Source organism: Semicossyphus pulcher, unplaced genomic scaffold, assembly GCF_022749685.1.
Source record: "Semicossyphus pulcher isolate SPU_LCO1_2020_fin unplaced genomic scaffold, fSemPul1.0.p SCAF_3, whole genome shotgun sequence".
NCBI lineage: Eukaryota > Metazoa > Chordata > Actinopteri > Labriformes > Labridae > Semicossyphus > Semicossyphus pulcher.
Window position 1 is genome coordinate 18,112,530 of NW_027211704.1, and position 23,916 is coordinate 18,136,445.

Here is a 23,916-nt window from a genome sequence, read left to right on the forward strand (position 1 = left end):
GTTAGTACAATGAATGATGGCCTAATTACATTATAATTGGTTATAAAGTCTATATATATTACAACAAAGTATGTAGACGTGCTGCAGCTGCATGACTTCAATCAATCTATAAGAGTGAACTATTATACACATATCTTACATTAAAACAACAGGATGCAGCCTCTTTAAAACTACACGTGTGTTGTTTACAGCCCGTGATTTTCAAAGTAAAGGTGAGTTTTTATCTGACTGGTTCACGCAGATACTTTGACGCTCAGTTTGTATGGTACAAGCTCGTGCAACTTCTATAGTCTGTTTTGTTTGGAGGATCCTCAGCGGCTAAATTGTTAAAATGCACCGCAGATATGTATTAGATGCGTGTGATTTATGAGATGATGTGGAGAATTCGAGGGAATCTATGAACCTTTTTTCATTTACACCATAATTAAGCGTTTATAGCAACATGTGCAGCGATAGTTTGTCATCATAATAACCTAATTAGGCTACATTTGTAATGTGAGGCATTGTTTGTGCGCTGTAAAAACATTTATACTCTCATAACAGCGCGCGCACCCTCCCTCCGCTCTGTCCCTCTTGACTTGGTGACAGACCTAAAAGCCTTTTGTTGCAATCTTAGCCAATGGAGACGGATTACGACACCGGGCAGCTGAGATATATAAAGAGCCCCTTTTTGACCGCACTTGCACATTTTTCAGTGACACTTCTGAACACTCACACACCTCCATGGACTAAATTGTACAGAAGAACCCCAAAACAACCATTATCCTACATGTGAGCGGACTATGCATTCATCACACAGATAATTTGGCAACTTTCAACCCAAACAGCCCGCACCGAGACACACTGGGACCTACTTTTTCTTTTTGAAAATTTATTGCAAATTCTGCTGCTGCAAAAAAAAGCAACTTCGGACTGATCGTGTTGGATTAGACGCATGTCACTGATTCCCTGCCTTTAGTAGGATAAGTCAAGGAGCTGCGCACATCCGAGAGAGGGGATATAACGGGATAAAGCGAGTAAAAAGACACGCAAAGAAAGAAAAAAGTTGCATTGCCTGGTGTCCACGCGTCGTCATGCCGAGGTACAACTTCTTACTGTGCTTGACGGTGCTCGTGTCCCTGGGACAGTCGGGGAGCGATGAGCCCAATCTGCTGCTGCCCTCTCCGAGCGAGACGCCCACGGACGCCGGGCTGTCCCTGCTGGACGAGGACGCCGGTTCCCACGAGTGCTCCGCCTGCGTGTGGAGGGAGCAGAGCAAAGTGCTCAGGCTGGAGACCATCAAGTCCCAGATCCTGAGCAAGCTGCGTCTGAAGCAGGCGCCCAACATCAGCCGAGAGGTGGTCAATCAGCTGCTCCCCAAAGCGCCTCCGCTCCAGCAGCTGCTGGACCATCACGACTTCCAAGGAGACGCGTCGTCCCAGGATGAGTTCATGGAGGAGGATGAGTACCACGCCACCACGGAGTCCGTGATCACCATGGCCTCTGAGCGTGAGTATGAGTGTTTTTACAACCCAACAATATTGTCTCCAAATGCGTCATGTGCGTAATTGCTGGAGCAGAGAGGTTCAAGTGACACAGGCCTTTTCTGCGTGCGTGTCAGTGACCTAACCTACTTTTTCAGATTCAGATTGGGGTCCACTCTGTGTGTCTGACGCGGACTGATAAAATGAGACAAATGACGGTGGTCAGCTGTGGGCCACGGCTGTCAAAACAGGCGAGGGATTACGCGTGAGGCTGATAAATCAATAATCAGCATAAAGAGGCTCGTCACTCTGAGATAGACAGCTCCAATATGGCCTGATGAACTTTTGTTTTCGTGCAGATGATGATGATGATGATGATGATGAGGGAGGGCTGCTCGGTCCACCTGCTGTCAAACTTTTCCTCTTTCGGGTGATTGTGTATGTTTGCCAGGAAGTAAACGCACGGCAGACCCGTTTGAATGTCAAGTGCATTATTAATGATAATGCAGCTGCATCACTTTATGTCTCGTTTTGCACAAAGGCCCTGAATGTGCAGTTCTGATCACTCTGAATATTGCCCCCCAACAATTTGCTCCCTCTTATAGTTCCCCATAAATCCGCAGATAAACCGCAGGCAGGCCCCCTCGGAGACATTTTATAAAATTACTGTTGAACCCTGGCAGCTGTGCTCTATCGCTCTTTTATAGGAGCCTTTACCGGTCTCCCTGCTGTTCATCGCAGTGAGAAAAAGTGTGTCCAAAAAGCTGCTATTGTTCCCCTCATGCAGCGGCCCCCCTCGGCCGCACTTGCCTTTTAAATGCGAAGTTTATGGGCGCAGCTCGGTTTTTTTTCCTCCACGAGTTACACAAAGACACAGAATCACTTAGGGTCGAGGGGAGTGTGTGACCTTTTCCTGGCGAATCGCGGGGTTCAACAACATTTACACACGTAATATATTCTGCATAAGGCGGATAAAACACACTCCAAATAATCAGGGTTTTTTTTACCCCAAGAGGGAACAAAGATAAGCCTGTGGGCAGGAGACATCTGACATTATTAAGTCCTCATTATACTATCTATCTATCTATCTATCTATCTATCTGCTCATTAATTCTCTGTGTTATAATAATCACTGACACTTCTCTGACACCTGTCAATGTCATTATAGCAAATCGACCTTCAGTTGAAAATGTTGTTCATGTATTTTTCTTCTTCACCGTTTTTTTAATCTGAGCCTTTAACCCCTTTTTATTACTACTTGCAAGATTCTCAAACCCATGTGTACGTCTTAAGAATAGCTTCCTCCGAGAGTTGTTTTTATCTCCGAGAGCATCGAGTTCAGTTCATCCTCAAACACAACGATGCAGCTGATATGACTGCTGTTATGCTTGATCCTTGTTTTCACCATATATCTATTCGTCCATCTTTATTATGCTCACAACCACGCTTATGGAGCGATCATGTACTATAACAACCTGCTGTCATCACTCTAATGTGCATATTAATCCTATTGGATACAAACAAGATGAAACTCTGTTTATCACACTCATCCGTACATTGTAAGGGAAATCAACAACCTCCTGGTTTTATGGACTTTGTGATTCCCACACTCGCACACATATATCACAGAGAGTGGTTTGATGCGTCCTCAAGCCAGAAAAGGCCATTATGCCTGATGTTGGCTGATTGTATATTTCTACCAGCGAAGGAGCTAATGACTGACATTACCTCTGTATCCGTCACGTTACAGCACTTCCTCCCTGCTCTGTTTGCCTCATCTCTCTACGTCAGCTGCAGTTTTTTTTTATCATCTGCTCCTTCCCTCTCTCTCCCCCTCCCTCCACCCCCACCCTGCTCCCCGTTAGCCCCCTCTTCCCTCCTCTCCTTCCTCTTCTTTTTCTCCGGTCCTCATGGAAGAGTTGAGAGAATGAGTGCATCTCTTTTTTGCCTGTGGCGCCTTGGTGATCCCACAGGATTAAAAGTGCCTTTTTCTGTCTCTGTGATAGAAGGAGGACTTCAAACACTATTCCCTGCGCACCTCGAACCCGATCACCCTTTCACGGTCGTGCACACTGCCTTTGATGGGCCATGTGGGTTCACACAGTACATACTGAACTGGACCAGTGCCAGAGTTGCTTCTTAGTATTCACTCAAGGTACGTGGGTGCCGCAGTGGGGGTTGAGAGGGTCCATGCTTCCTGGTCTCTAATTACTATGAAATTTCATGGAAAAGTACAGCTATTTATATCAGAGTGCGGCACTAAAGCATCTCCCACCATGCTGTGTGTTGTGTAGGTAACCACTCTGCTCGCTGTTCAGGCGTTAAAATATGACTCAGTTTATCGGGGTCTTTCTCTAGTGCATCTTCCGAATGAGATTTTTTATACACAAATCTTTTGCACATAACTTACGGGTTGAAATGTTAGCGTAATGGTTGATTTATGTGTTTAATTGTGTGTTAGTGTGCGTGCAAAGTGTGTATTTTGGACCTGAGATTGCTTCGCCTGAGGTGGGGTGAGGATTTGACCCCACTAGTCTCCCATTTGTCACCTGTCCAGAGCAGACCTTCCTCCGCCATCAGCGACCCTCTCCTCCTCGTTTCCTTCCCTGTCTCTGTGTGTGATCAACAGAACACGCTTCAACTGTTTGATTATGTAATCCAATATTTAACACTGAAAACCAAAATATTCTGCCAGAGCACGTCAGGAAAAAGGGTTAAAGAGAAGTGGCACCTCCGTGGATTAACTCACTATTATCTATTGTTGAATAAGGACTTGTTTGTGAAGGTGTAGTCGTGTTATCGGTCGTCTTTGCCCTGCAGCAAACTTAGCTGTCGTGATGTAACTTTTTGAGTTATTGTGAGATTGTCCAATAACAGAGAATCCAGCAGAGAGCAGCACTCGCTCACCCTCCCTCCAACCCTTTATTACAAGTTTAAAATGTATTCAGGCGAACAGACGAAGCCGTGTAACAAAACATGGACTATCTGCAAGAAAACTTTACATCCAGAGGAGTTAAAACTGAAGTTTAAACCTGAACAAGATCACATTTTGATTACTTCTTCTCACCACTCAGGTAATCCCAAAACTTTTCTCCTTGTGAAACTATTTTATACCCACGTTTGGTCCTGTTCATCAGGGCTGTGTAGGCTCACTTTAGGAAACGCTAACCTGCTTTTGTTATGTAATCCTGTAATGATGAAGCACATTCAGTCAGACGCAGTCTTACCGTCTCTTTAGTTCCTAAAATGTACACACATGTATACAAATCTATAGAAATCTCCACATGTGCTCGCTTGTGTAGACACACGAGGATGCTGACACACACACTCACTCACACCCTCGCAGTCACACACACACTCCAGAAAAAAGTTCTCCTATTGACAAAAAGGGTCACAGAGTTCACAGCTATGTGATATATTGGAAGAGGAGACTATTAACCTCATCGGGTCTCTTTCTTTGACAGCAAAGACGAACCGGTAGTAACTTGAACACTTATCCCCCACCACACACACACACACTTGCTCACACACACACACTCATCCACCAACCACTCCCACAAAAAAACAAGTCTTTTATAGTGTTGACCCTATAAAAGGGTCATTTCCTGAAGGTGCAGGAACCATAAAAATTAAGAGGGAGAGCGCTAAAAGGACAGAGCAGCAGAAGTCGGACTGTCTTCAGCTCAGTGGCCAGTGTTTGCTGGAAGTTGATGACTATGTGAGGTTTTTATAGATTTATTTATTCCACGGAGGTCTCAGTTTGACGATGACACCTGCTCCCCCTGTGTAGTTGCTGGCATCAGTAGAGGGAAAGATAAACTTTGCTGTTGATTTGTTTGGACGTTGGGGGGCACGACCGGTTTGTTTAAAAGGGAGTAAAAACGTAAGAAAGAAAGGTCTGTAGGACTGTAGAAATTGCACAACGTACTGTCAACTTTATGGCTAATAAAATTTCAAAGGGACCAAAGTCTATTAATACTGGGACAAAATTTCCCCAGGACCTCAGGAATCTCACTCCTTCCCCCATTCCCACGCTCCCGTGTACCGGTCCCTGCAGTTGGTCCGTCCTTCTCACATTTGGGAATATGTTGCTTTGGAATTTAATGCATGCTTCACCAAAAATACAACACTGAGAAAGCTGGAGTGTAAGGCTGCATTTCTGTCAGTTTGAAGGCACGGCTGAGCAGGAATATTTTAGTTTCATTATATATCTCTGCTTTCACTCCTCTCGTCGCTTCTTTTTCAAACATTGTGATGGAGTTAGGTGCACCGTGGCTCATGCTGCAGGGATGAAGGGGGGTGCAGGGAAGAAGGGCGTGAGCCCGCAGGGAGCAACAAGCAGCTCAGTCCTATCCTAAAGGGACAGAAATCATGGAAGGGTTTTATAGGTACAATTAAAAAGACCTGAAACAGATGTTACGTTTCACTAATAAAGGAAATAATTACTTCACACCAGTAATTAAGCCCTGTGTAGAGACATGAGTGAGGAGGAGGAGGAGAAGGGGGAGTGAAAAGATAAAATGGAGATCATTGAGGGGATTATTGTTGATGGATGCGTTCAGGCTCTGTGTGGTCGTGTGTGAGGAGCTGCTGAGGATCAGTTTATGGACGAGTCCATTAAATCTAAGAGGCGTTTAAGCAAAGGAAATGCTGCATGGGCATAATGCCCGATCCCAGGAGGGAAAGCAGCACAATTAACAGTGGATTACCTCACGATTATCTGCATTAAAATTTAATTAGCCTCCTCTCTGCTACAGAGCAGAGCATCTTCTCGCTGCATTTATCACCTGTGGTTGTATATCCGCCTGCTGTACCCACATCAGCACAGGACGTTAATTATGGAAGTGATGAAAATGCAGTCAACGTAATTTCTTTGTGGACAGGAGACAAGTTTGATTTATATAATGTACAACACGAACAGATCAAGAGAGGCTCCTGAGCAGAAAGATACATGTTTTTATGTTGCTCTGAAGTTCTCGAGGAAACAGTGTAGCAGAAAAGCTTCCTGGAGGGAGAGTTGGCACGATGAGCTCACACTAACTTTGTCTTTAGAGAAAAGTCTTGGCTCACATTCGGACAGATTTGGGTGGCTTCAGGGATTTTTTTCCAGTAGCTGAGTGCGATCAAACAGAAAGACTTCCAGCGAGAGACGTGGTACATTATATGTGCATTTAAGGTGATGAAACTAATCAGTGGCCTGTGTGAAGGATGGTGTGTAGTTCTTTCAGGGTGAGTGACAATACATACATCAACAGGAAACATCCCCCCCCCAAAGCACAGCTACATGCGTGTTTTCATTTCTGGAATGTTTTTGCAGGATAGCAGTACGGAGTAAAATCTTGGCTGTGTACGTGTTACATACCTCCAAAGAGTTGACACTTTTCCTCCCTCCAAATGTGTAGGTCAACCTCCTCCTTCCTTTTTCAAGCAAAATGGCCGCCTATCTTCTGACCTAACAGCCCAGTATCGACCAGATTGATACCTGATCCAACTATTGGAGTCAGTAATGGACCAATATCTGATATCTGTATTAGTAGATCCCTAGTTTTAAGTTTTTATCATCATCAGTTTTAGTTTACACTTGAGGCATAAGACACACAGTAGTTACAAATGCAGGACCATTATCAACAGGATCTGGCAGATCATGGTTGTGAGATGTTGTTGTACTACTTTTTAACCTGCTTCTTTGCCTCGTGTATATTCTGGAGTTTATCATGGTTGTTGGTATGATGGTACAGACTGTTACTAGAGAGGTGCACGATGTTTAGTATGATAATAAAAAGAGAGAATAATGACAGTAATGTCTCTCTCTGTATTATCTATGGTCGCTAACCCTTAGTATTCCATTATAACTTTATATAGGCATTAATATGGACTCTACAACCCATTTGAAGGCCAATTGGCCAAGATTTCCTTAAGTAGTCTTAACTCATGGTTGGTTGTGCAATCCAGCAAACACCATTGGCAGGGTTTGTGCCTGGGAAGGCAGTGAGGGCTCACTTTCTTGTTGCTGACACAGACCGGCCTCCTTTTCCTCATGTAGCATGTAGTATGAATGAATATTATTAACGATATTTAAACACATTCTTTTCAAAAGTAACTGTGGGTAACAAGAAGTTTGTTTTGCATCAATCAGGTGAAACACGTGACCACAGGCGTCTGACTTTGACAAAACGTGTTAGCCGGTGATTGCATAGTACACTATGTGACGTGCAGGTCAGTTGTAACCTGTAATAATGTGGAATAGGCTCATTGATGGTGTCTCTCTCATGTTGAAGCTTAACGACGCAGGAACTGAACCAAACGTGTTATCTTTGTTGCTTGTTGGTGTTGTGCTTCGTACAAATGTAGTTTTTGTTATTTGGTGGCTTATTGCATCGAGAAATCGTAAAAATCCTGGACTATTGATACAATTATGTTCTCACAGTCGGGTGTCTTTCATGCACAGTTTTACTTTTACAGATTTCTGTAGTCAAAGTTTTTTTTCTCCTGAGGTTATTTGCATTAAATCAACAGATGTTAACAGATTTTTATCAAGTGAAGCACTGAAATAACTCATTATCACTTTATTTAATGACATATGGTCAGCCTGCAAATCAAGACGATCTATGTTACATCTGCATGTTTCTACCACTGAAGTTCCTACCGTATAATTACTCAATGGCCTCTCGAGTGTTTATTCTCTTCCTTCCGTTTTCCATCCATCACCTCTGGGCTTCATCCCCGCTGCAGCCTCTTGCCCCGGGGCTTCTGCAAATCCTGAAATCTCACAAGAGGGTCATTGCCAAATTGAATGCCATACACTCTTATGTAAACAAAGACAACCGGTCAAGATCCAGCACTTTTCAGATTGAGTCCAAGACTAAGAATTACAGCTACTGTTAAAATAGCACAAATGTTGCATACCAACTCTTCACGTCAGTTGAAAAATGAGTATTACCCTTTTGTTTCCTTTAAATCTAATAAATAAAGTAAAAGCGACTGATGGCAGCATTTAATTTAGTAAGTTCAAATTAATTTTTAACCTCACAAGACATGTAAAAATGTTGTATTTGACTTTTGAAAAGGCAGCAGAACATTGTCCCCTGACGCTAACGTCTTGCATGCATGTGTGGATGCACACAAACACAAGCGGTGAGACCCCAGCATGCTTCCTGCTGTCCAGCTGTCCACCTTATTGCAGTTCACTGCACGCTCGCTCTTTTCATACTCTGTGCTGCTGGAGACGTCCCGCAGACGATCCCCTCGTAACACAAACATAACCCAACACTAAAAACAATGAGCTGTGAGTGTGTTTGCCTGAGACTGTCAGTTTGCAGCATGTGTATGTTGTGTTTATGTGCGGTTGCATGTTTCCATGTGTTCACCCAGCTAGAACAGGGAGCATTAGGAGGGGTCTTTTGTTGCTCCTGGGGGGCTACTGTGCTCCGTCCTAATAGGAGTCTTGTGCCTGCCGTTGTCCCAGGGGAGGGCTACTGAATGAGGGGGTCTAACTTCACACACACACCCCCTCCCTCCTTCTCCATCCCCAGCTCGAGCCCGGCCTCCCCCACCACCCTTCTCCCGTCCCTTGGGACTGGCCGAGAGACAAAGAGGGAGCGGGGCTGGGGTGGGATGGGATGTTTGAGGGGGTGCACTGTGGCCCCTGTCTTATTAGAAGGGTCGTGAACGTGTCACGATGATTAATATGCCGAGGTGCGTGGGGATACCCTAGAGTCACATTTATTCAACATGAAGGATCCCAAACACACACTCACCACAAAATGGCACATTTGCATTTCCCATTAAGAAAAGAAAATATAGATATATATGCAAATGTAACTCCTATCTGGGTTTATACCATTATGCATTATCCATTTGGACATGAACAATAAGTGACCATTTCTCTGCCCATCACATTTTATCTGCAGATTTTCCACCTGATTGGGACGCGTTAGCTTCGTTTACATGACGTCTGGCTAAAGAAGAAATAACAAAGTACTGTGATCATTTGAAATAAGAAAGTCGTTCCATCAAACTATCTAACTTAATTCACCGAAGAGCAAATTCGTCTTTTAGTTTACTTTTTTGCTTTGCTTCCCGACAAAACATAATCATTAGATTTAATGATATGAAACAGTTATTAGACTCGTATTTAAGCCTTTTTTCATCTGATCCAATTGTTATTTAACACTGGACATTAACAGCTAATAATTGCAGGAAGTATAGTGAGTTTGCTTTTCATTGCTGACTTGCAGCATGAGAAGCAGCAGCAGCACAGAAATCAGTCTTCATTGAAAAGATTAGAAACCTTTTCAGCTATTTTTTTTCCCACTACGTCCTTCAGTAATCTAAACGTTCTTCTGTTTGTACCCCGCTGCATTAAAGCCCCCTCACTGGTAACACATGTTAACTATTCATTGTATAACTACACCTTAACTCCCCCTCTCCATCTGTTTTCAACAGTTTAACTGGCTCACTCTCCTGCACCCTTCAGTAACATTACTGCATTTGGTTATTAAAAGCATTTAACTTTTAAACAGGCAGCGGTCGTATTAAAGTGGACAGATGGCGCGCTGAATAAACCCTTATATTCTATAGTTCTCCTCTAACCTACACATATAGGAGGCTCTGGGCTAACTGTGGGACACAGGTACCCAGGGAGTCCACCAGATGTTTGATAGGCTCACCTGCAGGCCTGCTGCGTGCTGGCAGTAAAATTCATGCGCTGCATATGCTGCAATTATACCACAGGGAAATAAGCTGCTGTAATAATGAAGTAGGCTGGAAACATGAGGAGGGAAAGCAAACAAGCCTGTTTCCTTTGGAAAAACACAGCCTCTGTCCACAGCGCTCAGGGTTTTTACACGGTTTTTATTTTTAAAGTAAAATAAGAGGAGTGTTGTTATAGTAACTACTTTGTCTTCATCTTCAGTTAATCCGAGCAGAGAGGTGTTAAAGCTCCAGTAGGTGGTGCTGACATTCCTACTGCAGGATTGGAACACTGAACTGAACTATCACAGGGCAAATTGTTGAAGAAATTAGGCCATAAAAACAGTCCTGCAGTAAAAACCGTGAGCTAATTTTGCTCACAAAGTCAGAAGGATTAAATGTCCCATTGGTTTTCTGATCTTTACAAGCTAGCTTTGCTCGTTTGCACACGTGGAGTGCTTTGCCAAGACGTGGGCTGTAATTAAGGTGCAGGCAGTCCTCCACGCTGTGCACTCTTACGTGTGCACTTACAGGATCTATAAAGGCACAAATTGATTTCACCTATCAATGCAGTCATTGTTTAACATGACGTAGCTCATATGTTGTGCATGTGTGTTTAATAACCGTGCTCCTGTACCGGCTCTGCTTCTCAGATTACTCCTCAAGAAAAAAGGCATCGGCTTGACAAACCGTTTTGAGCTCTGCAGTGTTTGCTGCTTTCTTTTCTTGCTTTTTTCCATAAAGAACTCAACAAAAACATTAAAAAAAAACTGTTTGCAAAACAAGAGCTGGTGTGTGTTGGCACCCATCTGCAGCGATTAAACCCAACAAAAAGTAGTTATCACAAGTAAACCCCAAGCAAACTGCAGAATCATTCTTTCCCAGTTTTGTGCTGATGAGCAAACACAACAACACCCACGTTAATTGCTGTGACCCCAGCAACCCACCAGAAGGAACATTGACATATTGTTTGTCCAGCGTGAGACACTGTATAATTTACACTCGCTAATGACTGGGCCTGGAAATACAGGCTGAAGGACCACGTCTGTCCCCAGCTTGGCCCTTATTCAATGTTCGCCCTGGACTCTTCTAATGGATAGTCCATCTGTACCTCAGTGAATTCATATCCCTCAATGCATGACCATAATTCAATTACAACACTTGTTTGGTGTAAAAAAAAAAGGAAAGACAAACAGCGCGGTGCAGTGTGTTCTCCTGGTCAATGGAGGTTTGATAAACAAATCACGATTGGCTGGAGAATCTCCTCCCTAATCAAAACCAAAACAAACTGTGGCTGAATCGCTGCTGTTGTTGTGTTGCTGAAATGATTCTCTGCTGTTAAAATAAAGGCGTGTTGTGAAGAAAGACATATTACCATCGCCATAGGGTCGACCTTGACCTTCAAACTCAATCTGGCTATTAGGGCAGCCCCTCCCCAGCACCCCTGAGATGTAAAGAGGCTGACGGTTTTGACCCCTGATCCCATTTCTTAACTAGGCTGAGGTGCAAAATAACCTTTTGACCCAGGAAGCATTTTCAGGTTGCCTGAGCAACCCCAGATTTAGCAATGATTGACAGGTCCATCCATACACTTTTCTTTTTTAGAGGAGGAACAACAACCCTCCTCTTAAAGATAAACGACAGAAAACGACGGTTTATTTGCTAAAATCATGTCAAATATGCCGAGAGAAAATGGGCAGATTAGATATTCTATTGTACTCGGTTGGGACATTATTATGCCAGATAGATGCAGAATAAATTTCCCTTAATAAATGAACGCTTTACATGGAAATGAATGTATGAATGCAATGGATGGATGTCATTATATCAGATGGAGGTCTATGTAAATGAAGCATGTGCAGGTCTGACATGTGGTGCAAATCACAGAAACAGCAGAGCCCAGGATCACGACAGGAATAAATCTGCCTATTTTAGGAGACGCCTCGTGTTCATTTGACATAACCCCTTAATCCACAGCCCAAATATATTTCCAACAGGGGCAGGCCACTAAAACAAACTTGAGTTTTAATTTTGCTAGTTTTAATGTAGGGGTAGACCATTTCATTACGATCGACCCAGGGGACTGGAAGGTTACCATCTGGCCGCTGGCCACCATTACTGATCCTTGTTTTAATATGCAAATGTATCTGTTTGTCCAACCTTGATGTAATCACAAATGTAACCTGACTGAAAGGACCGTGTGCACATATGATAACCCACAGCCTTCATGTAGATGTGGCTACAATTAGCAGCCAGACAGAGAGGGCAGTTTGCTGAAAAACACAATGCTCAGAGTCAGTTCATGTTGTAAGTACTGATTAATGTCTCTGCATTAGGTTTGTACCTTTTCTTTTAACTACATGCACTTAAACTCAAGGTATGTTATACCTGGAGTAACATGTTATTGTGGCAGCATGTTATCACCACTGTGGTAGTCTCTGGCTTTATGATCAGGTTGCAAAACACAACTTTCATGTCAAGACAATGACAATTATTCTGTTTGGAAAAGTACATTTTGAGCCTCTTTGGCAGGTACAGGTGAATTACAAATCCTGAGACTGTCATTGGACAAATGTTATGTTCAATCATCCGCTGCCGTTTGTCTCTGTGGTGAGGGCCATGTTCAAATGTTTAGTGATGAAAGCAAAACTAAAACCAGAGGTGTCAGCGTGTGTGTGTGTCCTGTACCTGCCTTCACAGCTGACCTGACCCTTATTTACTGACCTATACCCTTATAAGTTTAATACATAAGAGAACAAACTTTGTGTTACTCTATGAAAGCTGTGCCAAACCGACTGAGCTGATGGGAATTACTAAGAAAATTGCAGAGATGTTGTTGATTCTGTGGTCGCCCTGTGGGAGTAAATTATTTTATCCTCACTGCTCTATTAGCGTCGATCCCTCTCGGTTATGTGGCAACATATGATCGCATGTCATGGTTTGTTCCTTAAGTGGATGACTCGGCTCGTTGTATTTGTTTCTTCAACAAGAATATATTTCTGAGCCCTTCAGTCAGGCATGTACTTGTTGTGGTAGTAGATGTAAAACTTTTATGCCTCTATGTCTTTGAATGATGATTATTTGGATGAAATATGTATATAAAATCCTGCCTATACAGTACATCTGTAAATATACCTGTCCTCTTCTCCTCAGCGGAGCCCCTGGTGCAGGTGAACGGGAAGCCTAGCTGCTGCTTTTTCAAGTTCAGCCCCAAACTGATGTTCACCAAGGTGCTGAAGGCTCAGCTGTGGGTGTACCTGCGGCCGCTGCAGCAGACCTCCACCGTCTACCTGCAGATCCTGCGGCTGAAGCCTGTCACAGAGCAGGGCAGCCGCCACATCCGCATCCGCTCCCTGAAGATCGAGCTGAACTCCCGAGTCGGCCACTGGCAGAGTATTGACTTTAAGCACGTGTTGCAGAACTGGTTCAAACAGCCCCACACCAACTGGGGAATCGACATCAACGCCTTCGATGAGAGCGGCAATGACCTGGCAGTTACCTCGCTGCGACCCGGGGAGGAGGGGCTGGTAAGGACCCTCAGACCTGTCCCTGGGGTGGGGGGAGGGTGCACTTTCATCAAAGCTCAAATTTATGCAAATGCATATTTAAATCAAAGGAGGGCAGCCAAAATTATGCTAATGAAAAAAAATACATTTGAAGATAATTCAGATTTATTGAATCAGGGAGCACTTGGCCAAAATTGACTTTAACAAATAGTCATGCAGAAGGAGGATGGACTGATGTCATCTCCCTTTCTCAGCGCTTAAAGCTTAAGAGCGTATAATAGGAAAAGTAGAGTTACAATAATCTGCAAAGCAAACACTATCCAATGAGGATGCAATACATTTGATGATGCTAATGTATAAAACTTCTCTTTAAAGTGTCGGAGTTATCTGATTACATTTTTTCTTTAGAAGCATCCTTTATGTTTGACATTTGTTTCAGAGAAGATTTTTTCCAACTACTTTTTAAGCACGCTGCTGTTTGAGATTTCTGTATGTCATTTCCCACCTCACAGGCAGACACTGTTTATTTCACCAAAGTATTTACAGACTTCAAACTTGCTTATCTTAAGTACAGCATCGCAGTTAACATCATAAGCAGATTGATCCTAAAATGTGTGCTTTATCACCACACACACACACAGCCTTTACAAAAACTGAAGCAGAAATTATTCTTACATTAAGTTCTCATTTATATCAAACCTATTATAGCAAAATAAATGAGAAGCAGAGTCTGCAGTAAAGGAAAGTAAACATTCAGACTGAACTAAAAAACTATTATTTGTCTACAGTGTAACGTGTTCTCAGTGAGGCCCCAGAAAGAAGATAGTGTTTGCATGATGTATACTTAAAAATAGTTAATACCACGATGGAGTGTTGAAATTCATAGTGACAGATAATTCAGTGTGCACCATACTAACAACAAAAGCCAGAGCAGGACGCAGCTACGCGGCTGTTAAATCATAAATGGTTTTATCAAATCTGTATTCATTCTAACAGCCTAAATAACAAAGTCAAGCTGTAAAGAATTATGTCCCAGGTTCACATTAAACCAAAAACACGTTTGCTGTGTTACTTTAATAAACACCTCCACGCAGAAAGGACTGATTTGAAGCCTACAGGCACGGCAGCTGCCAGTGCTTCTAGATAAATGTTTACAGAAGTCAAATAATGAGTTTGTTACACTTGTTGCGAGAGATTTGTAAAGGCTGTTTACATGTAGGAAGAAAGAAAGAGCTTTATTTGATTTGAAAAAAGACAACATACTAATCACAACTAATCACAATCACATGTATTTTGAATACCGTCACCACAGCTTTTTGTCTGAACGTCAGTCATGACCGCTCTATATTTGGTTCGGTCGTAAGAAAACACAGCTGCTTTGTATGTATCAACCTTTCCCTCTGAACATCTCATCCCATCTTCAAAGCTGCTGCTAACTCATTCTGGTGCAACTTTTCTGCATCGTATGTATCCGGAGCTTGTTTTCCCTCCATGTGATGGTGAAAATATAAACTTAGAAAATGATATTGAAAATATCAAATATGAACCATACTGAAATCAGGACTTTAAAACATATTCTGGGTTTATGTCTAATGATGGTTTGCACAGATGAGCTCACGCTTTAGTCTATCAGCAAAACCATCAGTGGCCCATAATCTAGTTAGAAGTCCCAGAGTTACGGTGACTGACTGCTACAAACAACATCCATGCTAAATTATGTAAGCCAGTCATCCCAGTGAAGCAACACCAAATATTTACCAAGTGGTAATTTGGGTCAGATCTCCACAACACATATCAGAGGTCAGCTCTGGTGTCTTGGCCAATAAATCGCTGCCCTCTGAGCACACAGCAGTGTGCAATATTATTCTTGAAAAGAAAAAAGAAAAAGATCAAAAACACCGGCAAGAGTTTCAAAATAAAACAAAACACAACAAGCAAGAGAGAGTGAGACTCTTCCTTTCCCTGATCCTCCGACTCTTTTTTTCTACAACAAAAGCCCTAAAGGCCGAGCTGACAGGGTCTCAACCCCACGGCCTTTCAGCTTATTTCCTCTTTTGAATGCGTCACAAAAAACTGTGCTCGAGCCCAGCTGGAATCACTGTGGGGAGAGGAAGGCTTTGTAAAACAAACATGATGGAGTAAAATATTTGATCTGCTTTCTTTGCCCCAAAGGTCAAGGTTATGGCAGGCTGCAGATGACCTCCTGGGTCAGAGGTCAAACCGAGCATACAGACGTTAGAAAAGGCTCGTTTCCATCAATGCTCTCTGAATCAGTGCTCAAAGTGCACGTCATGTTCCTACTTAAAAAGTTATAAATTCTTTAGTAAAGTAGCTTCAAATTTAAGCAGTTAAACCTTTTGAGTCACTTTGGGCCTGTATGGTCATTAAAGCGTAAAACGCATACAGTGTAAACCTCAGTGTGTAAAGTAATAGAAAAACTTCTCTTTGGTGGAAACTATTAAAAATAGCTCATCTATATGTAAACATAATGTATTTGCATTTACATTAGTGAGCTCATATTTGAGGTTATTGGTTTTGTTTTTTCACTCTGCTTTTTACGAGTGGCAGAAGAGGTTTCTTCCAAATAGAATGAGATTGTATCTAAAATAGATCGACGATGTGGGGCTGATCTGCCCAGACTGAACTGATTTTTATTACACCAGGAACCTGAAACTGAAGCTAAAGCAGCTAAATGAAATTGGGCTACTTTTCCTACTGTGACATGTCCACATGTCATCAGAAATAAAGTATTATTAGTTTATTTTGTACCTGGACTACATCTGAATAACACTTTAAATATCCATGATTTATTCTAACGCATGTTGAGTGAAAGGTCACAACACCACACAGCGCCTTGAGATGCAGAAACAGGACCCTTTAGGGTTTTTTCATTTGGGTCAAATCCAACCAACACAAAGTTCAAATTTGTTCTTTTGCTCTGACAAAGAGCTCTGAGAAGACGCTGTCTACTTTGTTTACAGAATGTGATTAAACCCTAGTATCAAAAATATCCAAAACATACACACAAGGAATGTTTTCTGGTTTTGGATTGTTTACAATCAGAATAACGACAGAGTCATATAAATTCAGATTTACATACATTTTTGTATTTTGTGATGTTATCCATTTTGCATAGTTTGTTTGATGAAATTACAACATGAAGATACTATTTACTAAACAATTTCATTCGATTTGTAGAGGCAGTTTTTATCTGAAATGGATTTATGGATTTATTGATTTGATTGATTCTTAACGCTGAGCTCCTAAGGTTGTTTTTAGTCCAGTTTCTTTGAGGTTGTAGGTTAGTGTCACATGGACTGAAGACCAAATATCTGCAGATGTTGATTGATTTAGTGAGTGTTTGTGTCATTCCTTGAACGACAAACAAATACCATATACAGTCCTCCTCTGTTGCATAAACTCTCTGGTCCACAATACCTTTGTGAAGCTCAGCCTAAAAAATGATCTTATGTATCAGCAGAGAGACATTGTCACATTTTGACTGTCAGTAGCAGGGAAATCCCAGGTGGAACTTATGACATTAACGATGGCTTTATGTGGCTGATAATCCAAACCAGTCCTGGAGCCCTAGATTTAGTAACAAATGTGATGAAGCCTTTATTTATACTATTCATTATACCTGTGTTTTATGTCACTATGTGAAGACAGCAACTCTTTTTCTTTTTTGGCCATATTTTATAAGTTGGGAGTAATAACTGGGTGTGTAGATGTTGAATTTAGTTTGTGTAATTGTAAACAAAAGATTAACTTTATGTCTAATGAAGTCAGCCATGTTGTTGTTCTCTTATAACCACCTCTTTCTCTGTGTCCTGCCCCGTCTCCCCCTGATTCCAGCAGCCGTTCCTGGAAGTGAAGGTTCTTGAGACGACCAAACGTTCTCGGAGAAACCTCGGCCTGGACTGCGACGAGCACTCCACCGAGTCCCGCTGCTGTCGCTACCCTCTGACTGTGGATTTCGAGGCTTTCGGGTGGGACTGGATCATTGCACCCAAACGCTACAAGGCCAACTACTGCTCCGGCCAGTGCGAGTACATGTTCATGCAGAAATACCCGCACACCCACCTGGTGCAGCATGCAAACCCTCGAGGCTCCGCAGGGCCCTGCTGTACCCCGACCAAGATGTCCCCCATTAACATGCTCTACTTCAATGACAAGCAGCAGATCATTCACGGCAAAATCCCAGGGATGGTGGTGGATAGATGTGGCTGCTCTTAGGCTGCAGGGGGAGACGCACACTTGTGTACAGCCACCATCGCATCAAACCACCCAAAACCCTTACGGAGCTCCCCCCTGGAACCCACTCCTCGGCACCAGATTTCACTTTTGCTCAGCCACAATAAGTAATTTAATTGATTCTAACTGTAAAAAAAGTTATAAATGAAACATGAATCAAAAACAGACTGAGTGATGGAAAATCAGTCTATGAATGATTTAAAGAGGATGTCCTTGTGGAGCAGCTTCAGAAAACGGTAAATGAACAAAACTATGTTATAGAGTGCGTGTTAGTTTTGTGGATTTTAAAGATTTTGTTTTTTGAATGGCATCTTTGTAAAATGTCCAGGTCTGTGGATTAAGACGACAGGAGACATAAGCATTTACAATATTTTTAAAGCAATTTCTGTCCGAAGGTAAGTTTCGAAATACTCAATTTCACACATACACTTACTTACGGGTGAGATTTGATCCACAAAAATGTTTGCAAGGGGGCACTATCAGAGTTATTTTTGCAATCCCTCAAAAAAAAGGAACAAAGTCCATGCTAATGTGAGGAGGATATCCCCTTAGTATTATTCCAAAATCTTGTTTACAGATGTTTAGAGATGTGCTTTAGAGATGTAAAGAGATGAGAAGATCCAAAACCAAACCTATACCCACTATTAATGTATAACACCCCAGTGTGACATTCTCGAGTATCCACGAAACCTTTCACAGTTACTTTGATCTTTTTTATGTGTAGTCTTGTAAAACTCGAAAGGAAAAGGGAGAAAAGAGGTTATACTATTTAAACTTTATCTTTCAAAGCCGATAAGTAAAACAAGTGTAGCTAATCCTGCCATTCTGCGAAAGGAGATAATATAAATGTAGGTTTCAACGGTTCTTTAATGGTTCTTTAATGGAGATGGACTCTGAAGTCATTCGGCACCGCCTTGGAGAGGAGGAGGACATGACAAGAACCCGACAAATTTCCTTTCTTCTTCGCAACAAAGGAAAATGCTCTTTACCACCTTCAGCTTTTGCATTATATGTTTCAAACAGAGTAGGGAAATGCAATGTTTCAGAGCTTGAAGAGGCCTTGGGCTGAGCATGTAGTAATAAACAGAAAACAAAAAACACACCCTGAAATGAAGCATTGTAAAAAGGGGTGTCAGTATGCTCAATGGTTCACCCTGCTGTGAAACACTGAGCTGAAATTAGCACAAAACATGATGACAGTATTATCACTACACACACATACTTACAGCAGTGTTCACATCTGTGACTAATAAATGACACTTATTATAGAAAGAGTAGTTTCTTCACTCATGTGGAGCCAGTTCATTCACTTTTTTCAATGGTAGCTTCAGAAAAGATAAAAAATAATGCAAAATCCTGTAACTGCAGTACTTTACTCGGAAACCGTTTTTATGAATCACAACAAACACTGTAACAATAAATCAAGAGAATGTAACTCAACCACTGACTTTAGCTTAGAGAACATATTTAATATCATTTTGAAATGACCCCATCCACCTCCACCCTCGACTGTACCGCAGATATCATAACAGAGAAAATATTGTTAGTGCTTGAACACAGAGTAGATTAGTACGCTTGAAGTCTGTCTTTGTCTCCTGGATGTCAAAGCAAAGATATCCTTTTGTTGTAAACGAAAGCACTATGCTGTTGGATAAAGGAAGAGCCTTCTGACATTATATATAAATGATATATGTATATATTAAAAAAAGGGGTACAAAAACCTTTTTTGGGGCACTCTACCTTACCAACAATAAATTTTGCACTATGGGACGTTCATGGCGTGAGGAGGTTAAGTGTTGTTTGTGTTTTACCAAGCACAAGAGAGCTTGTACAGTATAGGAAAAAAACTATTCAAGCTTCTGGTGATAAACCATAAAGTAGAGAGGTTATCACTTCTGTTTCTATACCATCACGCTTTCCTGACTTTTGTCTGAAGCGGGGGCCTGTCCATACACTCACACACTTCTATCCAATGTGGAACCTGGACTTACTGTACCAGCGGCCTGAAAGGCCTCCTTACCCTCTCTGGGTGTTAAGTCATGTGTATTATAAGTGTCTGGATCAATGAACATAGAATGCTTTAACTGGAAATGGCCCGCCCACCAACTTTAATCTGTTACCATGTTAGAGAGACTACGTCCTTTTGACTTTAACAATGTGTCGACTGTCTTGCGTAGACATGTTTTTGCCTTGTGTGTGTATTTTAAGTGAAAGCACCCATGAAAGAATGGGAGGAGTATCCAGGGATTGTTAGCCAAAGTAGAGGATGACATGTTGTGTGCTGTAACTATTGTGATCGCAGGAATATGCTAGAACATTTCAAAGGGAGGAAAAAGCTGATTTAGGGGCAGTGGTTGGAAATAATTCAACTGGTCAATTGTCTATTTATTAATATTAATTATAATGCATTTCAAAGTCTGTCTACCTCACTTTAGCCTTCTAAAAACCTTGTGTTTTTTAATTTGTCATCCATTAATCTGTGCAAACATTTAACCCATAAGAACCCCCACTCCCACAACTACCACCCCCGAAAAAAGTGTAGAAGCAAACCACAGGGTCCCCTTGCTCTCAGGTTCAGATTGAGTTAATGACAGAGTGACTGATGGTAGCGGCTCTGGTAATGTGTGGTCAAAAGAAATAATTAGCTGTGCCCACATCTATGGCTTGTTGAGAAGTTGCATTTTGAATTTTAGTGTTTGTATACTGGTATGTGTGAGAGTGTTTTCATATAAATATATGAGAGTAAGAAATCTCTATGTAAATACCTACCCAAATGTTGACGTTTATGATGTTTTGGACAGGTTCACCGCTTCTAATGTTTTGCTCACTTTCCCCTTTCATTCCTCCGTTCTTTGTGTAGTTTAAAAAAAATCACCCAAACATTGTAGTTTAATGGTTGTGCATATGAATAACTGTTCAATTGTTATTTTTGCCTTTTGTTGTTTATTTACTGTCATTTTTCTTTTGTACAATAAATCATTTATTTAGCTTATGGGATTTCTTGTTTTGTTGTCTTAAAAGGAGTCATATTTAACATATTGAGTTACTAGAGTCATGTAATGAAATTCAACAGGAGCAAATTGTGATTAGGGGAGCTATGGGTGTCTTATTGTGGTTGATGCACCAATGATAAGAAATTGATATTACTACAGTAAAATGAGATTCAGTTTTCCTTGGAATATAATTGAAATGCAGTTTTTTAAACGTAAAACGCACGCCAAATTAATACCAAACATTAGGAAGAAAAAAACATTTCATACAAAAATTAGACAACAACCACAGACAATTACGATCCAAATCAAAGTCACCACAAAAAACATCAGTGGATTTATAAAAGCACAGCATGGGAACTCCTGATAGCTAATGTTACCACGAGGCAAACAGCACAAAAGTGGTTTACTTTAATCATATAATGCTAACTTACAGTCTTACTGCAGCTCGTTTAGCCAGTCCTTCTCTTCCTACTCATTACACTCCATGTTTAGAACCATAATATCTCCACCTTGTTAGCAATTAGCATCCTCATTGCTGGAATTAGCACTCTGTAATTGTCGTTACCAACGTCTCCCTCGGTTTTAAACAATAACTAAAGTTAAGCCGTCCACAATCAGCTGTTTATGTGTTTCACTGAATCGATTGGACTCTTGTAGTTACTCCTAGCCAGTAGCGGCAGAGGAGCTCTGTGGACTGTTTATAGCAGAGGCTAACAAACAAACAAAAAAACAATAACAAATACTATTCCTAAAGAAAAAAAGATCCTGTATATATATATATATATATATATATATATATATATATATATATATATATATATATATATATATATATATATATATTATTGAAATGTGTGTTACTACATGTACAAAGCAAGCAGAATTCCTTACAATTTACAATTGAACAAAATAAATGCATATAAAGGTATACAAGAACAAGCACAAACAATCGTGAACACATTTATAGTCACCACAGAGAGCATCTGTGAAGTTTATTTAGTAGTTCAGCTGTGAGCGAGGAGTCCGTAGCACTTGAGCTAATTAGTGTTTTGGTGAAGCAGATTCATCTAACGTTACTATTGAAACAGCAATAAACTACAGCTAGCTAGCAGCTGTCTGCCAGCTTTAGCTAACGTTAGCCTGAGTTACACAGCACATGACAGAAGTAGCTTAATTTCAGCTTGTTTACTTATAGTATTAATGCAGCTTATTCAGAAATCCCTCTTCCTCATCCTTTTCTTCCTCCTTATTATCCTCCATGTTTGGCATCACAATGTCCTCCATCACGTTAGCATCCTCGTCACCGAAAGCACAACAGTAAAGAGGTATCAGCTACTTAACTTTAACACCTGAATACACAAACTTGTTGTACTTCACTGAATAGATACAAATCTTGTAACTCCTAGCCAAAAATCTGCGACAATAATTTATGTACATGTCTTCAAATCAAACGCCCAATGAGCAGCAAAGGTCAAAGGTCATCATCACTCATGTTCCTAGAACATCTTGACGTAGATTAAATTATAAAAATAGCTACTTATTAGCCATATGGATGTCTCAACATGTCTAAAATTTTTAATCCATAAATATTTTTCATCACAAAATTACTCTGGGGTTTTGGGGAGGGGGGCTTAAGACCCTGCTAACCCCTCCCTCTAACACCTTGAACACCACACACACACTTCCTTGAGCCACTGCTGGCATCCTGATTCTTGGAAAACAGTAACAGGCAGAAAAGGTGACAAGAGGCAGATTCACCGCGAGGCTAATTGGTGTAGAGAGCGTTCAGAGGACAAAGGTTTAGTGTTGGGGTTCGGGTTGCCATTATTTGGATGTCATATAAGATCCAGCCTGACCCAATTAATATGCCACCTGATAGGAGGGCCTCTCATCAACCTAATTTAGGGAATCAATAGGGAACAAATGAGAGTGAGCACGAAGCTCTTTACGGATGCAAACAGACAAAGACCACCCAGTACAAGCTGGAGGAGACTGATGCCAGCAATGACATAAACCTTTTGACAAATCCTCACTTGACATAAACAAACATTCACACAGTCCCCTGCCCCTAAAGTGCATCAATGTGCTGTGCTCATCATCAGTCATACCCGCCCTATATAGACAAGGGAGGACATTGATGGATGTTTTTATTGTTTTGGCACATAAGGAGTAGTTGTACAAGTTGGACATGAAGTGTTAGAGGCTGAATGCTGCACCCAAAGCCTTAAGACTACTAACATGATGAACTCTGACCTTGCTTCATTAAATAAAGACTTAACTACGCCATAGAGGCACTTGTGGAGGAGAAAGAAAGTACAGTACAATGGGAATATTGAACAAGTTACAAAGCCCTCGAGAGGGGCCGGTGGGGGCTGGGAGGTTTGGGAGGAGCTTTATGGCAATTATAGCCATAAAGTTAAGAAAGAAGGTGAATGGGGGGCAGCTCTCAATAGCTTCAATTGCTGGACACAGTCATCAGTGACACCTTTTTGTCTGGCTCACTGACTGGCCGCTCTTTAGGGAGGGGAACTTTTCAGGGAAGATCACACGCACTCATATGGGATGAAAGAATCTCACATGACAATAAAATAAACTGTGGAGACACAAGATTTGAGTTACAACCAGAAAAGTAGCTGGACAGAGCTTATGAACAGTAGAGAGTGTGTCAAAATTAACCGTGTGTGTTTATTCTTCTTTTACATTAAATCTGGGTTACAGTCTGTTGTTCTCCTTAATTTAAAGTCTAATTTAGATTTATTTAATCATCATGCAAATCATATATTCATATATGATTTTTGCTACTATGACTTGTGTCATCAGTGTTGTTATGGCAGTTGCAGTAGCATCTTCAGCACAAGAGTAAGGCTTTTGTTAATTGTAAGTACAATGTGCTACTATAAGTTGTATCATGCTAAATACTATTATTATTGGTGTCAACTTAAGTAGCACAAAGTTGTTCACATTTGCAAGTAATTTAAATTTCTAGTTCTAAAAACCAAACCCCACAGT

The 23,916-nt window shown here is 41.4% G+C and overlaps 1 protein-coding gene across 1 annotated transcript; it reads left to right on the forward strand.

The window, feature by feature from the left end:
- The first annotated feature begins 1,073 nt into the window (after nucleotides 1–1,073).
- gdf11 (growth differentiation factor 11) lies at nucleotides 1,074–20,906 on the forward strand. Its single transcript, XM_069677883.1, has 3 exons — nucleotides 1,074–1,488; nucleotides 13,308–13,681; nucleotides 17,516–20,906. The coding sequence occupies exons 1-3, from the start codon at nucleotides 1,074–1,076 to the stop codon at nucleotides 17,894–17,896; spliced, it is 1,170 nt and encodes a 389-aa protein (XP_069533984.1). The 3' UTR covers nucleotides 17,897–20,906.
- The last annotated feature ends 3,010 nt before the right edge of the window (nucleotides 20,907–23,916 follow it).

Bases quoted from the DNA above. Each gene is read 5' to 3' on its own strand.
- gdf11 (XM_069677883.1), top strand. From the start codon at position 1,074: ATGCCGAGGTACAACTTCTTACTGTGCTTGACGGTGCTCGTGTCCCTG. The intron at 1,489-13,307 runs GTGAGTATGAGT...TCTTCTCCTCAG, and splicing joins GATCACCATGGCCTCTGAGC to CGGAGCCCCTGGTGCAGGTG. The intron at 13,682-17,515 runs GTAAGGACCCTC...CCCTGATTCCAG, and splicing joins GACCCGGGGAGGAGGGGCTG to CAGCCGTTCCTGGAAGTGAA.